The sequence below is a fragment of the Loxodonta africana genome, chromosome 20 (assembly GCF_030014295.1).
Source record: "Loxodonta africana isolate mLoxAfr1 chromosome 20, mLoxAfr1.hap2, whole genome shotgun sequence".
NCBI lineage: Eukaryota > Metazoa > Chordata > Mammalia > Proboscidea > Elephantidae > Loxodonta > Loxodonta africana.
Genome location: NC_087361.1, coordinates 56,244,475 through 56,260,862, shown reverse-complemented (window position 1 = coordinate 56,260,862; position 16,388 = coordinate 56,244,475). Strand labels below are relative to the sequence as shown.

The following is a 16,388-nucleotide window of genomic DNA, read 5'->3' as shown; positions in this document are numbered from 1 at the left end:
TTTTATTGGATGTTTTAAGACTATAACCATGTGTTTAATTGTTCACATTAAGAGTAGCTGATGTCGGTCTTTCCTATGCAGATTTATGAACATCACGTGATGTCTTTGCTCTTCTCTTACCTTCTCAACAGGAGGTGAAACGGCTGAAATGCCTGACATGTACCCTCCCGGAGAGTATGACCTGGCCGGATTTGCCGTCGGTGCCATGGAGCGGGATCAGAAACTTCCTCACTTGGACAGGATCACAGAAGGGGATGTGGTTATTGGAGTAGCTTCATCTGGTCTCCACAGCAATGGGTTTAGCCTTGTGAGAAAAATTGTGGAAAAATCTTCCCTCCAGTACTCCTCTCCAGCACCTGATGGTTGTGGTGACCAGACTTTAGGTAAACTTGCTCTCTCTTAAACTCTTCTGCTTGGAAATGTTTGAGCTACAGCTTGGTGAGCTTAGCCTCTGGTTATGTAAAACTAGGAGGGACTAAATTATCCTCTGATCCTGCTGCTTAATGTAGAACTGGTGTTCCTATGGAAAATCACACCACGTAGAACTGGTGTTCCTATGGAAAATCACACCACGCAGAACTGGTGTTCCTATGGAAAATCACACCACGTCTCCATTTCAGAATTGTTTCAGATGCTTTGGTCTTATCTGTATAGGCTAAGTTTCTGTCTCCTGTCTCTTGTGTACAGGGCAGTTACTTCTAACTCCCACCAGAATCTACAGCCAGACACTGTTACCTATCCTACGTTCGGGACACGTCAAGGCCTTTGCCCATATCACTGGAGGAGGGTTGCTAGAAAACATTCCCAGAATCCTCCCTCAGAGACTTGGGGTGGACCTAGGTAAGATCACTAAAAGGAACTTTTGTTCAGAAGCCTGGTGGAGGGGGAATGCATTGTGGGAGAAAACTCTGTGGATACTTAGTGCATATAGGTTTATACCTGGGAAATTCTAAATTAATTGGGATTTGGGAGACGGGGAAAAATAGAGCTAACTTTATTACCCATATTTACAAGGCATAAAATCCTGTCATGTAATTGATTTCGTTTAAGATGAGGTGCCATGAGCAGATCCTTCAAAAGGGGTTAGTAACCTCAAGTTCTATCGTCGTTGTTGTTAGGTGCAGTTGAGTCAGTTCCGACTCATAGTGACCCTATGCACAACAGAACAAAACACTGCCTAGTCCTGTGCCATCCTTACAGTCGTTGTTATGCTTGCGCTTATTGTTGCAGCCACTGTGTCAATCCACGTCATTGAGGGTCTTCCTCTTTTCCGCTGACCCTGTACTTTGCCAAGCATGATGTCATTTCTCCAGGAACTGATCCCTCCTGACATGCCCAAAGTATGTAAAATGCAGTCTCGCCATCCTTGCTTCTAAGAAGCATTCTGGTTGTACTTCTTCTAAGACACATTTGTTCGTGCTTTTGGCAGTCCATGGTATATTCAATATTCTTCGCCAACACCACAATTCAGCGGTATCATCTACCATGATAGAACCCTATGTGCCAGGCAGGGAAATAAAACCCAAACCAAACCCAGTGCCACTGAGTCGATTCCAACTATAGCGACCCTATAGGACAGAGTAGAACTGCCCCATAGGGTTTCCAAGCTTGTAATCTTACGAGAGGAGACTGCCACAGCTTTCTCCCATGGAGCGGCTGGTGGGTTCAAACTACCGACCTTTATGTTAGCAGCTAAGCGCTTAACCACAGTGCCACCAGGGTACCTTAGGCAGGATGATGGTAGCTAGTAAATAGCCTGTGCAGGAGAGAAAGAGGACCTGAGCCAAAGCATAGAGAGGAGAGACAGATTTGAGAATCATTGCATGCTTAGACGTGAGTGACAAAGAAAAAAAGCCCAGGTACCTGGATAAGCAGGTGAGTAGATGGTAATGTCTCTAGCTCAGAAGGAAGAGTAGGCTTGGAGCAGGAAGAGAGCATACAGTTTTTGAATCTTCAGTTGCTTGTTACAAGGTGTTCGTGAGCAGAAGTTGAAATTAGGCTGAAGGTAAGTTGCGTAGTTACACACACAGAGTAGTATTTATAGTCAAGAAAGTGGAGGGACCATAAAAGTTGTTCTTTGGTATTCTGTCAGCCATAAGGGTTGGCAAGAGGTAGAACTACTGGAAAGAACAGTCAGCAAGGGATAAACCATGTAAAAATCGTCATAAAACCCAAGGAGGGATTTGAGGATGACACGGGTCAGCAGCGTCAGATGCAGAACAGAGATGAGGATGCAGACGAAAAAGAGACCAGTGTGTTTCAGGGTCAGCTCGAAACCTGCTTGGTGAGCAGTAGATACCAGCCACCACATTATTGTGTGGAGAGTGGCTGGCAGATACATAGAGACAGTGAGCGGAGAATCCTGTCTCAAGAAACCAAGTGGTAAAAAGGAAAAGGGAATTGTGACTTCAGCACATGGCGAAAATAAGGAGCGAGGCTTTCCCCACCTATTTTTTATAGGACAGGGAGACAAAGGCTGAGGAACTCTACAGCTGTCAGAGTCAAACAATGTACACTGGTTTGTGAAAGTAGAAACTGAGGCAATTCACATAAAATAACTTGTCTCAATAAGGTAATGAGGGCGAGCTGAGCAGACCTGTAGTGGGGCTTGAAGAGCGACATCCAAATAAAGCAGTCAATGTCAGGAACAAGGAGAAAGCAGGACTGAGCACAGTGGAAGTTGAGGCTGATCATGTGGTTTTTCTCCCAAAGTAGAATAGCCTTGAGGCAGGAATAGGAAGAGATGGATTGCTTGGGTTGATCCAGTTGGGCTGGGCAAATATAGGGGTCATTTGTGGGAGAGAAGCAGCTACAGGCACAGGTGATTAGATTTGAATGGCCTAATCTTAGAGTCGGAGTGTGTGAAGCTAGGCAACAATCAGAAGAGTGAGAAATAGGTTATGTATAGTGAGGAGATGGGCAAGGTAAGCTAGAAGAGTGGGCAGACAGGACCTCAGCCCAGCCAGGAGAGCAGAAGAGACAGACTGGGCTAGGAATAGAGTTAAAGAGCACATAAAACCAAAAAGAAAAAAGCCAGACCCGTTGCCATCAAGTCAATAGCAACTGATAGCGACCCTAAAAGATAGATTAGAACTGCCCCATAGGGTTTCCAAGGAGCAGCTGGGGGATTCAAACTGCTGACCTTTTGGTTAGCAGCCAGGCTTTTAACCACTGCACCACTAGGGCTCCAAAGGGCACACGGGAGGGTTAACTAGTGGTTGAAGAAATTCGTTGGATAGAAATGCTTTCAAGGAAGCATAAACAAAAACCTTAAAGAATTTTTTTCCATCATCAGCTTATTAAGATCACTTAGTAACATGCTGATGAATGGAGGCGACACTGATTTGTAGCACTGCCAATTAATGTGGTGTAAATACCTCCACCATGGCCATTTGAAAAATGGCTGTTACAAGTTGGCTCCAGCACACCCTTGGTTAAAAAATAACATAATGGTCACCTCATTAGGAAATTGAGTTGATAAAGCCATATTTCTAAAAGTTATTTGTTTTTTTTTTTTAATTGAGTTTTTGGTCAAAGTTTACATAGCAAATTAGGTTCCCATTTAACAGTTTCTACACTGTGTGGTTTAAAATCAGGGAAAGTGTACATCAGGGTTGTATCCTTTTACCATACTTATTCAATCTGTGTGCTGATCAAATAATCCAAGAAGCTGGACTATATGAAGAAGAACGGTCTATCAGGATTAGAGGAAGGCTCATTAACAACCTGTGTTATACAGATAACACAGCCTTGCTTGCAGAAAGTAAAGAGGATTTGAAAAACTTAGCGATAAAGATAAAAGACTACAACCTTCAGTATGGATTACATTTCAACAAAAACAAAATCTTCAAAACTGTGCCAATAAGCAACATCATGATAAATGGAGAAAAGATTGAAGTCAAAGATTTCATTTTACTTGGGTCCACAATCAACGCCCATGGAAGTAGCAGTCAAGAAATCAAATGATGCATTGCATTGGGCAAATCTGCTACAAAAGACAGCTTTGAAATGTTTGAAAGCAAAAATGTCACCTTGAAGACTAAGTTGCTACTGACCCAGGACATGGTATTTTCAGTCGCTTCATACATGGGCAAAAGCTGGACAGTGACTAAGGAAGAGCGAAGAAGAACTGACGCCTTTGCATTGTGGTGTTGGTGAAGAATATTGAGTATACCGTGGACTGCCAAAAGAACAAACAAATCTGTCTTGGAAGAAGTGCAGCCAGAATGCTCCTTAGAAGTGAGGATGGCGAGTATTTGTGCATTTATAGAAACTACACAAACAAGGGTCTTAGCCTCTCAATCTTTTTTCTGTAAATAAATACTTTGTAAAACTTTTTGCTCTAAATGACATCAGTTTTGTAATTTGCTGTTTTTCCTACCATTGACTGTGTTATCTACATCTCCCTATCGTAATGATGCTGTTTTTGATGACGCGTGTGGATGTGCCAGTTCAGTTGATGTTGTAGTGCGATTCCCACCTTTGACGATTGACAGCATAGTGAACATTGTGGCAGATAAATCTTCTGAGCTGAACTTTTAAGAATGAACATTTCCCAACTAGTAAAAATGGAATTGAATCTGATGGTGGAGAAGATTAATAGACATGTGATGTTTTTTAAAAAATCTCAACTCCAGAGCATTAAAAAACCGACTATCCTGCAGATACACCAAATAAATAAGGGGATCTGATAAATCAACCCTATTATTTAATTAAAAAAAAAAAAAACTGAAGTTCGTATTGGTTTACCTGTCCTAGGAGCACAATAAATAAATGTTTACTTCAGTATTGTTTTTGTAAATCAGGCCCCATAAAGGCAGGCTCAAAAAAGAACCACTCAAGTTCTTTTATTTATCATTTAGGAATTTTATGTGTGTATATAGGCTTCTACCTAAAACAAAAATTTTTAGAAGTCTTTGTTGTATTATTTGTGATAATAAGAGAATGTATGTAATAAACATAATAAGCTTAAATTTTAAAAAAGAGAGTGTTGATGTTAAACCATTCACATTAGCATGACTTTAATTTTATATACATGCATTTTTTCTAAACTTGTGTCTAAGCCACCTTGGATCCATAGTCAACACCCTTAGAAGCAGCAGCCAAAAAAATCATTGATAAGTTGCATTGGACAAATCTGCTGCAAAAGACCTCTTTAAAGTGTTAAAAAGCAAAGATGTCACTTTAAAGACTAAGGTGCGGCTGACCCAAGCCGTGGTGTTTCCATATGCATGTGAAAGCTGGACAGTGAATAAGGAAGACCGAAGAAGAATTGATGCATTTGAATTATGGTGCTGGTGAAGAATATTGAATATACCATGGACTGCCAGAAGAATGAACAAATCTGTCTTGGAAGAAGTACTGCCAGAATGCTTCTTGGAAACAAGGGTGGCAAGACTGCTTCTTACATGCTTTGGACATGTTATCAGGAGGGATCAGTTTCTGGAGAAGGACATCATGCTTGGTAAAGTTAGAGGATCAATGAAAAAGAGGAAGACCCTCAATAAGATGGATTGACGCAGTGGCTGCAACAGTGGGTTCAAGCATAACAACGACTGTGAGGATGGCTTAGGACTGGGCAGTGTTTCGCTTTATTGTACATAGGGTCGCTATGAGTCAGAACCGACTCAACAGCACCTAACAACAACAGTCTTGGGTGATGAGGACATTGGTGGTTCAGTGGTAGCATTCTCACCTTTCATGCAGGAGACACAGGTTCCATCCCTGGCAGTGCACCACCTGGGCAGCCATCACCTGTCGGTCAGTGGTGGCTTGTGTATTACTATGATACTGAACAGGTTTCGGCAAAACTAAAGACAGACTAGGAAGAAAGAGCTGACTGACTACTTGCAAAAATTAGCTAATGAAACCCCTATGGATCACAGCAGTTCACTCCATAACTAATCATGGAAATGGCACAGGACCAGGCAGCATTTTGTTCTGTTGTGCATAGGATCGCCATGAGTCAGGGGCTCACCCAATGACAGCTGATAACATCCTGCATCGTATTTAGGGTGCATATTAGTCATTACTAAGACCCAGCTACACCTTTGTAAAAGGGTGCCAGCCTTTGCTGGAATTCAGCCGCTGCCACGTCTAATCCCTTGGGAGGTACTAAGAGGCTGGAGTTAGCAGCTGCTACATCTAATCCCTTCAGAGGTACCGAGGTTTCTAAGGATACAGCTAATTAATGCAGCACAAAGCCTCACTCAGTTGCGAAATCAGGCTGTGTGGTTCAACAAAATGTTCTCAATGTTCGAAGGCACAAATGGATCCAAAGGAAGACGACTTCTGAAAGGCTGGTTTATGGGTTTACCCTACTTAAAATAGCAGTATGTGAGTGCAGTTTGCATAGCTGTGTACATGTGAATGTTTTTATACTTTGGGACCTCTCTGGCCTGTTTTCAGATGCTTGGGCCTGGAGGATCCCTAGGATCTTCTCGTGGTTGCAGCAGGAAGGGCACCTCACTGAAGAAGAGATGGCCAGAACGTTTAACTGTGGGATCGGGGCTGTCCTTGTGGTACCCAAGGACCTGACGGAGCAGATTCTGAGGGATATTCAGCAGCACCAGGAAGAAGCCTGGGTGATTGGCAGTGTGGTTGCGTGTCATGCAGGTAATCGCTGCTTATTTATTTGTGTGTAGGTATATAACTTCAAATGTATCCATTCCCTTTCTCACAAGCTCTCTGTCCACATTTCATTCCAGCATTGCTATAGCAACAGCATTTACACAGATGTACCACGATAGCACCCTTCCCAGTTACTCTACGTATCTTAATTTCTGTCTCAAGCCTCTCTGGCACCTCACGTGTCCACAGTCCGGAAGGGCAGGGTTTATACCCCACAGGGCAACCCCTGCCCAGGTAGTGGGAACGGGTGAGGAGATAGCCACTTTAGGGACAGAGAGGAGAGTGATTCTGAGGCACAGTTTGCATGGCTCCTTGGAGGGTCTGAGTGCAGTTGAGCCCCAGCTGCCCACAGAGGTGATGAGCATAACCACACAGTTACCTTGGCACTCCCTGTATCACTCTTCCCAGATCCCACTCTGATTCCCTGCCATCACTTCCCAAAGCAGCCCACCTGTGTGCAACGCATTGTCTCGGACTCTTCCACTCAACTCAGGGTATTTAGTGAGCACCCTGACGAGCACTGTGTATCATTCAGGGCTGTTGCTGGAATGTGGCAGAAAATCCACTCAGATTAGCTGAAAAGGATGTCAGAACCTGTTAGCTTTGCATTTTCTGCGTTCTTTACTGTGTAGATTTCATCTTCAGGTAGGTTCTCCAGATGCCAGAAAGGTACCTTGAATCCACATTCTTTAGCTCATAATCCAGTGAGAAAGAGACTCTTTCTTTCTCAGCATCCTGTACCAAATCTTTGAACAGCCTTGCTTGGGTCAAATGCCTACCCCTGAGGCCAGAGCACTGTTGTGGATAGCCCCACTAGGAAGATGGCGGAAGGCCAAATACTGGCAGGCAGTAATATATCCACTGCATGCTTGTTAGTAGTTGCCCTCAAGCCAGCCTGACGGGTGGTGACCACGCACAAGGTACATCAGCCAGGAATTGAACCTGTGTCCCCCACGTGGAAGGCAAGAATTCTACCACTGAACCACCACTGCCCGCATTATTATATGCTTAAATACTGTGGTACGCTGTATAGCTCTTAATCGAAATAGGTGATTACATGTGTTCACCTTCAGGAAGTTTTTATGAAAGCAATGCAAACTCTATCAGTTTTACTCTTTCTTGCTTTTTTTTCAGAATAAAACACAGCATCCTGAAGTTTGCATAAAATATTCTTCTTTTTATTATTCTTGCTAATTCACACGTGTCCTTTGCTTTTTATGGTTGTGTTTGCAATGAAGATTCCCCTCGTGTGAAAGTCAAGAATCTGATTGAAAGCATGCAAGTAAATGGGTCAATGTTGGAGAATGGCTCCCTGGAAAATCATGGCTCCGTCCAACCGCAAAGGGCGAGAGTGGCTGTTCTGATATCTGGAACAGGTGAGGCGGGCCTCCTCTCACCTGTAGAGCTGTGAGAGTGCCCTCAGCAGAGTTGGACAGGAAGATGCTGAAGCCATGAAGGAGTGCTGTCTTCTCAGCATCCTTAGTCTTTCTACTTACGTATGTGTTTGAAGCAGCTCCCAGCGGTTAAGGTGAAGGGTGGTCAGGAAGGTGGTAGAAGGAAGAGGAACTAGAAAAGACAGAAAGGATGGAAATTCCAATTTCTTTTGTATCATAGCCTTGTGATTGAAAAGTTCCAAAGCAGTAAAGGGTTTTTGTTAATAATAGTAAGAAAAAAAACCCTGTTTAACCTTTGTGGCTTGAAGTGTAAAGTCATAAGAGCAATATGTTCTCTCAGATCAATGTAGCATGACTTTTTTTTTTACTAAAGTAAGTAACTTTGCTATCAGAGTTCTTAAATATACAACGTGTTCTTAAGTATATATCTGATTATTTATTTACGTCACATTCCCAGCCGTGTAATTGCTTAACAAGTCCATTTTGAGGCTTTTAATACGTTAAGCCAAAGTTGAGGGTAAAGCAGGGAACTGCTGTCAGGACCATAGTGGTTTACTCTTGAGAGGGTCAGTTTTTCTTGCTTAATTAAGCAGCTTATTCCTCGTCAGTCATCTTTAACATCATGTTGGACCCTATCTTGTTATTTTGCGGGAGAATTTGTATATCCTAGAGCCAGGAACACCTGTGCTTTTCACAAGCTGTCACTTACGCTGAGAGGAAGGGGATAAAAAAGGTCTCACATACTTTGTCAGTGTCGTCTAAGAAATTTACTCCAAAATCTTGGCCATTCCCTATTCAAAAGGGCGTGTGTGTCTTTTCAGGATCGAACCTCCAAGCACTCATTGACAGTACTCGGGCACCAGGCAGCTCCGCAGATATTACCGTTGTCATCTCCAACAAAGCTGCCGTGGCTGGGCTGGACAAAGCCAAGAGAGCTGGTATTCCCACCAGAGTAAGTTGCTGAAACTTCTTTCCTTTGGGCTGTGTTTATCTCATAGTCCGCTTTCACAGCACACTGGACCGAGGGGCACTTGTTCTGTAGACTTCTACAGAGGACATTTTAGTTGGTGCTGAGGCTGCCTCTCTGCTTCATCCTCTTCTTCCTTCCTAATTCTTTGTGTTCATTGTGTCCTTAGAAAGACACACTCTGAAAGCTGAGTCTTATTTGTGGTAATTCATTGAAAGATTGTGCTTATCTTTTTCTGTCACAGGTAATAAACCATAAATTATACAAAAGTCGTGTAGAATTTGACAATGCAATTGACCAAGTCCTTGAAGAGTTCTCCACAGACATAGTCTGTCTCGCAGGATTCATGAGAATTTTGTCTGGCCCTTTTGTCAGGAAATGGAATGGTAAGCAAAAAATTGTTTGATGTCACGTTGGGGAGTCAACTGAAAATGAGCTACAGCGTGGTTAACTTGCCAAACAGTCCCAGTAATGAAATATTTAATGTGACAGCTTATTTTGACATAGATCAAAATTTAATTTGCTTTAGCCCAGAGAATGACCAACTAGTGATTTATTAACCTGCTGGCTCTCAGTTTTCTTTGGCCTGCTCTAGCCAGTCACTTTTTCCAGTACAGGCATACCTCAGAGATATTGCGGGTTAGTTCTACACCACCGCAATAAAGCCAAATGGAAATAAAGCAAGTCCCGTGAATTTTTTGGTTTCCCAATGCATATAAAAGTTCTGTTTACCCGGTACTGTAGTCGATTAAGTAGGCAATAGCATTATCTCTAAAAAAAAAAATGTACACACCTTATTTTTAAAAAGCTTTATTGCTGAAAAATGCTAACCATCATCTGAGCCTTCAGCGAGCTGTAATCTTTTTGTTGGTGGAGGGTCCTGCTTCTATGTTGATAGCTGCTGACTGATCAGGGTGGTGGTTACTGAAGGCTGGGTGGCTTTGGCAATTTCTGAAAATAAGACAACAATGAAGTTTGCCGCATCAATTGACTCTTCCTTTCATGAAAGGTTCCTCTGTAGCATGTGATGCCATTTGATAGCATTTTACCCACAGCAGAACTTATTTCAAAATTGGAGTCAGTTCTCTCAAACCCTGCCACTGCTTTATCAGCTAAGTTTATGTAATATCCTAAATCCTTTCTTATCATTCAACAATGTTCATAGCATCTTCACCAGGAGTAGATTCCATCTCAGGAAACCACTTTCTTCACTCATCCATAAGAAGCAGCTCCTCCTCTGTTAGGGTTTTATTGTCAGAGTGTACCAATTCAGTCACATCTTCAGGCTCCACTTCTCACTCTAGTTGCTGTTTCCACCACATCTGCAGTTACTTCCTCCAAGTCATCCATGAGGATTGGAATCGATGTCTTCCATACTCCTGCTATGTTGATATCTTGATCTCCTGCCATAAATCACCAGTGTTCTTAGTGGCATCTAGAATGGTGAATCCTTTACAGAAGGTTTTTAATTTGCTTTGCCCAGATCCATCAGGGGAATCACTATGGCAGCTATAGCCTTGCAAAATGTATTTCTTATAATAAGACTTGAAAAGTCAAAATTACTCCTTGATCCATGGGCTGCAGAATGAATGTTGTGTTACCAGGCATGAAAATGACATTAATCTTGCACATCTCCATCAGAGCTCTCGGGTGACCAGGTGCAATGTCAGTGAGCAGTAATATTTTGAAAGGAATTTTTTTTCTGAGCAGTAGGTCTCAACAATGGGCTTAAAATATTCAGTAAGTCATGTTGTAAACAGATGTGCTGTCACCCAGGCTTCGTTATTCCCTTTATAGAGCACAGGCAGAGTAGATGTAGCATAATTCTCGAGGGCCCTGGGATTTTCAGAATGGTAAGTTAGCATTGGCTTCAACTTGAAGTCATCAGTTGCCTTAGCCCCTAACAAGAGAGTCGGCCTGTCCTTGGAAGCCAGGCACTGACTCCTCTCTAGCTGGAAAGTCCTAGGTGCCATCTTCTTCCGATACAAGGGTTTGTCGTCTGCACTGGAAATCTGCTGTTTATCATGGCCGCCTTTGTTAATTATCATAGCCCTTCTAGGTAACTTGCTGCGGCTTCTACATCAGCACCTGCTGCTTCACCTTACACTTCTATGTTACGGGGACGGCTCCTTAAACCTCCTGAACCAACAACCTCCGCTAGCTTCAATCTTCTGCAGCTTCCTCACCTCTCTCAGCCTTCACAGAATTGAAGAGAGTTTTGGGCCTTGCTCTGGATTAGGTTTTGACTTGAGGGAATGTTATGGCTGGCTTGATCTTTTCTCCAGACCACTAAAACCTTCTCCATATCAGCAGTAAGACTGTTTCTCTTTCTTAACCATTCGTGTGTTCACTGGAGCAGCACTGTTAATTTCTGTAAAGAACTTGCCTTTGCACTCACAGCCTGGCTAACTGTTTGGCACAAGAGACATAGCTTTCAGCCTATTTCGGCTTTGAACATGCCTTCCTCACTAAGTGTAATCATTTCTAGCTTTTGATTTAAAGTGAGAGACATGCGACTCTTCTTTCACTTCAAAACTTAAGAGGCCGTTGTAGGGTTATTAACGGGCCTTATTTCAATATTGTCGTGTCTTAGGGAATAGGGAGGCCCAAGGAGAGGGAGAGAGACGGGGGAACGGCTGGTCAGTGAAGCAGTCAGAGCACACACACATTTATTAAGTTCGCCGTCATGTATGGGTGCAGTTTGTAGCACCCCAAAACAATTACATGGTGACATCACAGATCACCGTAACAGATGTAACAATAATGAAAAAGTTTGAAATATTGCAAGAATTACCAAAACATGACATGGAGTGAGCACATGCTGTTAGAAAAATGACGCCGACAGCCTTGCCCCGTACAGGGTTGCCACAGACCTTCAACTTTGCAAAAAACGCAATAACTGTGAAGCACAGTAAAGCACAAGGCATGCCTGTATAGCTTGGGTAAGAGGTTCTTTTTCACATGACTGCAGACACCATTCGTAATACTTAATCTGCTTAATAAATACCACAAGGAGACTTTTTTTTACTTGTGTAGGAGCTAGAGAAAATGCTTTCTATATCCCAAAAGGAAGAGCCCGTCTGGGGAAGTGTAGACTGTGGCAAGAAAGGTGTCGTTGCAGAAGACACACGCTTCTTTATATTACTGCCTTTTTCCCAAAGAAGTTTTGTCTGCATTCTGTTCCCCTTTGTTAGACATGCGCTTGGACAACTAATGCATTTCCCCGCCAGAATCTGTATTTTCTTGAGTGAGTGTAGTTAGAGCAGTTGTGGTGTGATACAAAATAGACCATGCCTTGGTGACATAAGGCACACACCAAATCCAAACCAGTTGCTGTCAAGTTGATTCCAACTTACGGCGACCCTGTCTATATCAGCGTAGCACTGTGTTCCACAGGGTTTTCAGTGACTGGTTTTTTGGAAGCAGATTGCCAGGACTTGCTTCCAAGGTGCCTCGGGGTGGACTCAAGCCACCAACTTTCTGGTTAGCAGCTAAGTGCGTTAACCATTTGCACCCCTGGGGAACTCCTGTAAGCCACACAGAGCTGATGGTCAGGCTGGTGGACATGCCAGTTGTAGGCAGAAGTGAAGCAGGTAGACACTGCACAGGGACCCTCTCCTCTTCCTGATGGTGTGTGCCGACAATGGCAGAGTTTTCTTTCAGGGCCCTCCCACCTTTCAGTCTCTGGGTGCCTGTTGAGCATCCCTCAGCATGGCTTCTGCTGTGCACAGGACGGGCACTTGCAGCCACAAGAGTGTGCTTGGATGAGAACTCGCGTTTCCCTTTACCTCGCCCCCATCTTTGACAAAGAAAGCACCCATCCCAGAGAAATCCTTCTCCTGTAGACTTCTGATTCCAGGCAGAAAGGCCTCTCACAGAATACATAGGATTTCTAGAATCTAACCATTCTGCTTTTGTTAATTTCTAGGGAGAATGCTCAACATCCACCCGTCCCTGCTCCCTTCTTTTAAGGGTTCCAATGCCCACGAGCAAGCCCTGGAGGCCGGTGTCACAGTCACTGGCTGCACCGTCCACTTTGTAGCTGTGAGTTTGTCTTTTTCCACCAGAGTGTTTTCAGCGTTCATTTTAGCTCTAACTTGTACTGGCCAGGAGGTAATGTTCAAAACATGTGCTTGCTTTTCCAGGAAGATGTAGACGCTGGACAGATTATTTTACAAGAAGCTGTTCCAGTGAAGAGAGGTGACACTGTGGCAACTCTGTCTGAAAGAGTGAAAGTAGCAGAACACAGAATATTCCCCACGGCCCTCCAGCTGGTAGCCAGCGGGATGGTCCAGCTTGGAGAGAATGGCAAACTCTGTTGGGTCAAAGAGGAATGACACCTCCTAATTATTCAGAAATGGGGCCAGTTTTGAAAGAATTGATGGCTGTTTCTGTGGTGGCTCTTTATCATGGACTCAGCCCAGAAGGAAAACTACTAAAAGAGGATTTTAGCCTTACCTTTTTGGCCATATTTTTTGTGAACAGAGGTTCAGTAAAAATAAGACCAGCATAGCAGAAGAAGTTGAAAAAACTTGTCTAAAAAACCTGTCAACTTCATACCCAATACCACCTTGTGGAAGTCACGTCTAAGATGTACACTTATCTACTCCAGTCATCTTTCAGCCGTCACCTGGCTTGGACCTTCTTGTTTCATAATCAGGCTAGTCATTCAGAGTTCCTTTCACTTTCAGCCAAACAAGACACCAAAATTCTTGGTCTCTCTTACCCTCTTTATCTGACCAGTGTCACCTCCGTTTTTATAAGTTATATGTTTCTTCATCTTTGAAGAGTTAACCGACAAGTCTAATAAGTTGGTGCCTCTTAGTCATGTATATCTGTACTGATTTGAATTGAGACACCCCAGATTATCCTGAGCATAAAATTTCTAGGTTGCTCCCATTTCCAAGGCAACGGCCTTTTCCTTTCATTATTGACAGTTTCTGTAATACCTAGATTTTAGCTTCTAATCTAAGGATTATAAACATCCATATTCTTATAGGAGCCCTCGTGGCACAGTAGTTTAGAGCTCAGCTGCTAACCAAAAGGTCTGCAGTTCGAATCCACCAGCCGCTCTTTGGAAACCCTATGGGGCAGTTCTACTCCGTCTTCTGGAGTTGCTCTGAGTCAGAATCAGCTCAACAGCAGTGGGTAATAACTCTTACAAGTAACTAGAGGGCCGAAAGGAGAGTTTGATGACTTCTAGATTCAAACGTAGAACTTTAGGCATGCTCTTCTCTGTCTGTCTCATTTCCTCAGAGTAGGCATGTGCCTATCATACAGTGGTTTTGAGAAATAAGTCATGTCAGATGCTAAGGACAGTGTTTGCTACAGAGTAGGCACCCAAAGGCTAGCTTGATAGTCATAGTTCCAACTGCAGAAGCTATTGTCATTTATTATGCAGCAAGTACACCTTGAGCATGAAGTCTGGCAGGGTGATAAATGGATTATTGAAAGTGAGCTAAGTACTCTTGGGGAGGGTGTGAGCAAGTGAGCAGTCTACCCAGATGAGCAGCGGGGCTGGGGCAGCATGCGTTTCCACTCCAGCCAGTCATTTCCAGTCTGGACGTGCACTTCTGGAACTGGGAGGTCAAGATGGAAATGTGTGCATGGTCTCAGCCATAAGACACCAAGCTCGGTACTACATTTCTCTTACCACAGCTGAGTGAACAAGGAACAGCCACCCGACCCAAAGCAGCCATCATTAGACTGCTCAGCAGCCTTGGGTGGTGTGTCTTGAAGCCCTGCCCGCCTGGGAGGTACATGTGGCTGAAGATTCGTACCTAGAGGACTTGTTCATACCCTCTTTAGGAGAGGATTTGGAGTATAAATCAGGGAGTTTACACTCAACACAGCAAAGGACTCTTCAGGTAGAACCTTAAGACAGTAAAGAGAAGAAAATGCAAAGACATAAAGGAAAAATTCTGTTTGATAAACTCATATACTATAGAAAAAAGTAGAGGCTGGTACTAGGATGGAAAATTGAAAAATCAGTGTGAGCTTATGAGCTTAAAAAGAATTTTCTGCCTTTCTTTGATACTAATCTCCACTGAAAGTAACCTGGACTCAGTGCAAGGCAGGTGGTTCCATGTCTTGTACGAATAATCAAGATGTCTGGAATATCTGGTCGCCAGAAACCAAAGAAATAACTTGAAAACAGGGCAATGAACCGGTTCAAACGCCTGCTGAGAATTTGCCTTTCCACACACACACACCAGATATACTGAATCAGAATCTACATTTTAACAGGCTTCCAAAGTGATTCTTACATTTTAAGTTCCTGAGAACTTGTTAGAAATGCAGATTTTCGGCAGAGGTCTGAACCAGTTTGAAGCCCTGCTTGAAGATAGCAGGAACGATACTAAAAGAACAAAGGAGTCAGCTTAAAGGGGTTCCTACTGGCTAGTTTGCCAAGTTGACCATCATTTATTTGGACACGTTGAGTCTGTAAGCAGCCATTAGTTTGAATGATCAGTCAGTCATTTAAGTTTTGAAGAAATATCCACAATGCAAAAAAAGGGTGAAAATCTGACATTAATAAATGTGGATATTTATTTTTTATTACAGGTGTCTCTGTTTCTCCTTGTGTAAGCAGAAGTGAAATAGATCACCTGTGATCGCAGGTGGAAAGGTGGTGGGGAAGGGGACGTGCCCAGCGGTTAATCAGCTCTGCTGGTTACAACACAATCAAAGGGAAAGAATTCAACAGTGTATTCTAAAATGACAAGTCCAGCATTCGACAGGAATGGTATAATTTGTAAGAGTTACTTCATGCTCTCTAAATGCTCTTTTTAAGGAGGCCTGGTGGCGCAGTGGTTAAACACTCGGGTGCTAACCAAAAGGTTGGCAGTTTAAACGCACCAGCCACTCCGAAGGAGAAAGATATGGCAGTCTGCTTCCTTAAAGATTACATCCTTGGAAACCCTACAGGGCATTTCTACTCTGTCACATGGGGTCACTGTGAGTTGAAAATCCGCACCTGACAATAACAACAGTGTACTATTATAATGAAGTTAATACCTGATACCACTAGTCCCTCATTACTCTTTGCACCAGAATTTTCTAGTCATCCTCTCATGCCATTTTTCCCATTATGCATGTTTAGGTCAGCTTATGTGGTTTTAAAATTTATATGAGATTTTTTAAGTGGAATCCTACAATATGGCCTCTGTGTCTGGCTTAGTTTGTCACATTAGTTTGTGACATCCATGTTGCTGCGTGCATTTGCAGATAGTTCACAATCCCAGTGTGTGCATATGCCACAGTTTATCCATTCTGTTGATGGAAGTGCTTCCAGTCTGGGGCTGTTAGGAATACTCTAATATTTGTGTACATGTGTTTGGTGAGTTCACGTTCACGTTTCTGTTACGTATGTGTTTTTGTATTTATCCGTATGTTCA

The 16,388-nt window shown here is 43.1% G+C and overlaps 1 protein-coding gene across 6 annotated transcripts in view; it reads left to right on the top strand.

Annotated features, from left to right (window-relative positions):
* Positions 1-15,627, top strand: part of GART (phosphoribosylglycinamide formyltransferase, phosphoribosylglycinamide synthetase, phosphoribosylaminoimidazole synthetase) — a 34,310-nt gene extending 18,683 nt beyond the window's left edge. For 5 of the 6 annotated variants that reach the window (XM_023548452.2, XM_023548451.2, XM_023548450.2 and 2 more), the window contains 8 exons: positions 132-383; positions 688-840; positions 6,409-6,615; positions 7,869-8,006; positions 8,846-8,976; positions 9,236-9,377; positions 12,920-13,035; positions 13,137-15,627. In XM_023548452.2, coding sequence (XP_023404220.1) covers positions 132-383; positions 688-840; positions 6,409-6,615; positions 7,869-8,006; positions 8,846-8,976; positions 9,236-9,377; positions 12,920-13,035; positions 13,137-13,328 — 1,331 coding nt within the window. In that variant the 3' untranslated portion in view covers positions 13,329-15,627. The remainder of the gene's footprint in view (positions 1-131; positions 384-687; positions 841-6,408; positions 6,616-7,868; positions 8,007-8,845; positions 8,977-9,235; positions 9,378-12,919; positions 13,036-13,136) is intronic. The other variant, XM_003410298.4, reaches the window with a different exon arrangement.
* Positions 15,628-16,388: the final 761 nt, after the last annotated feature.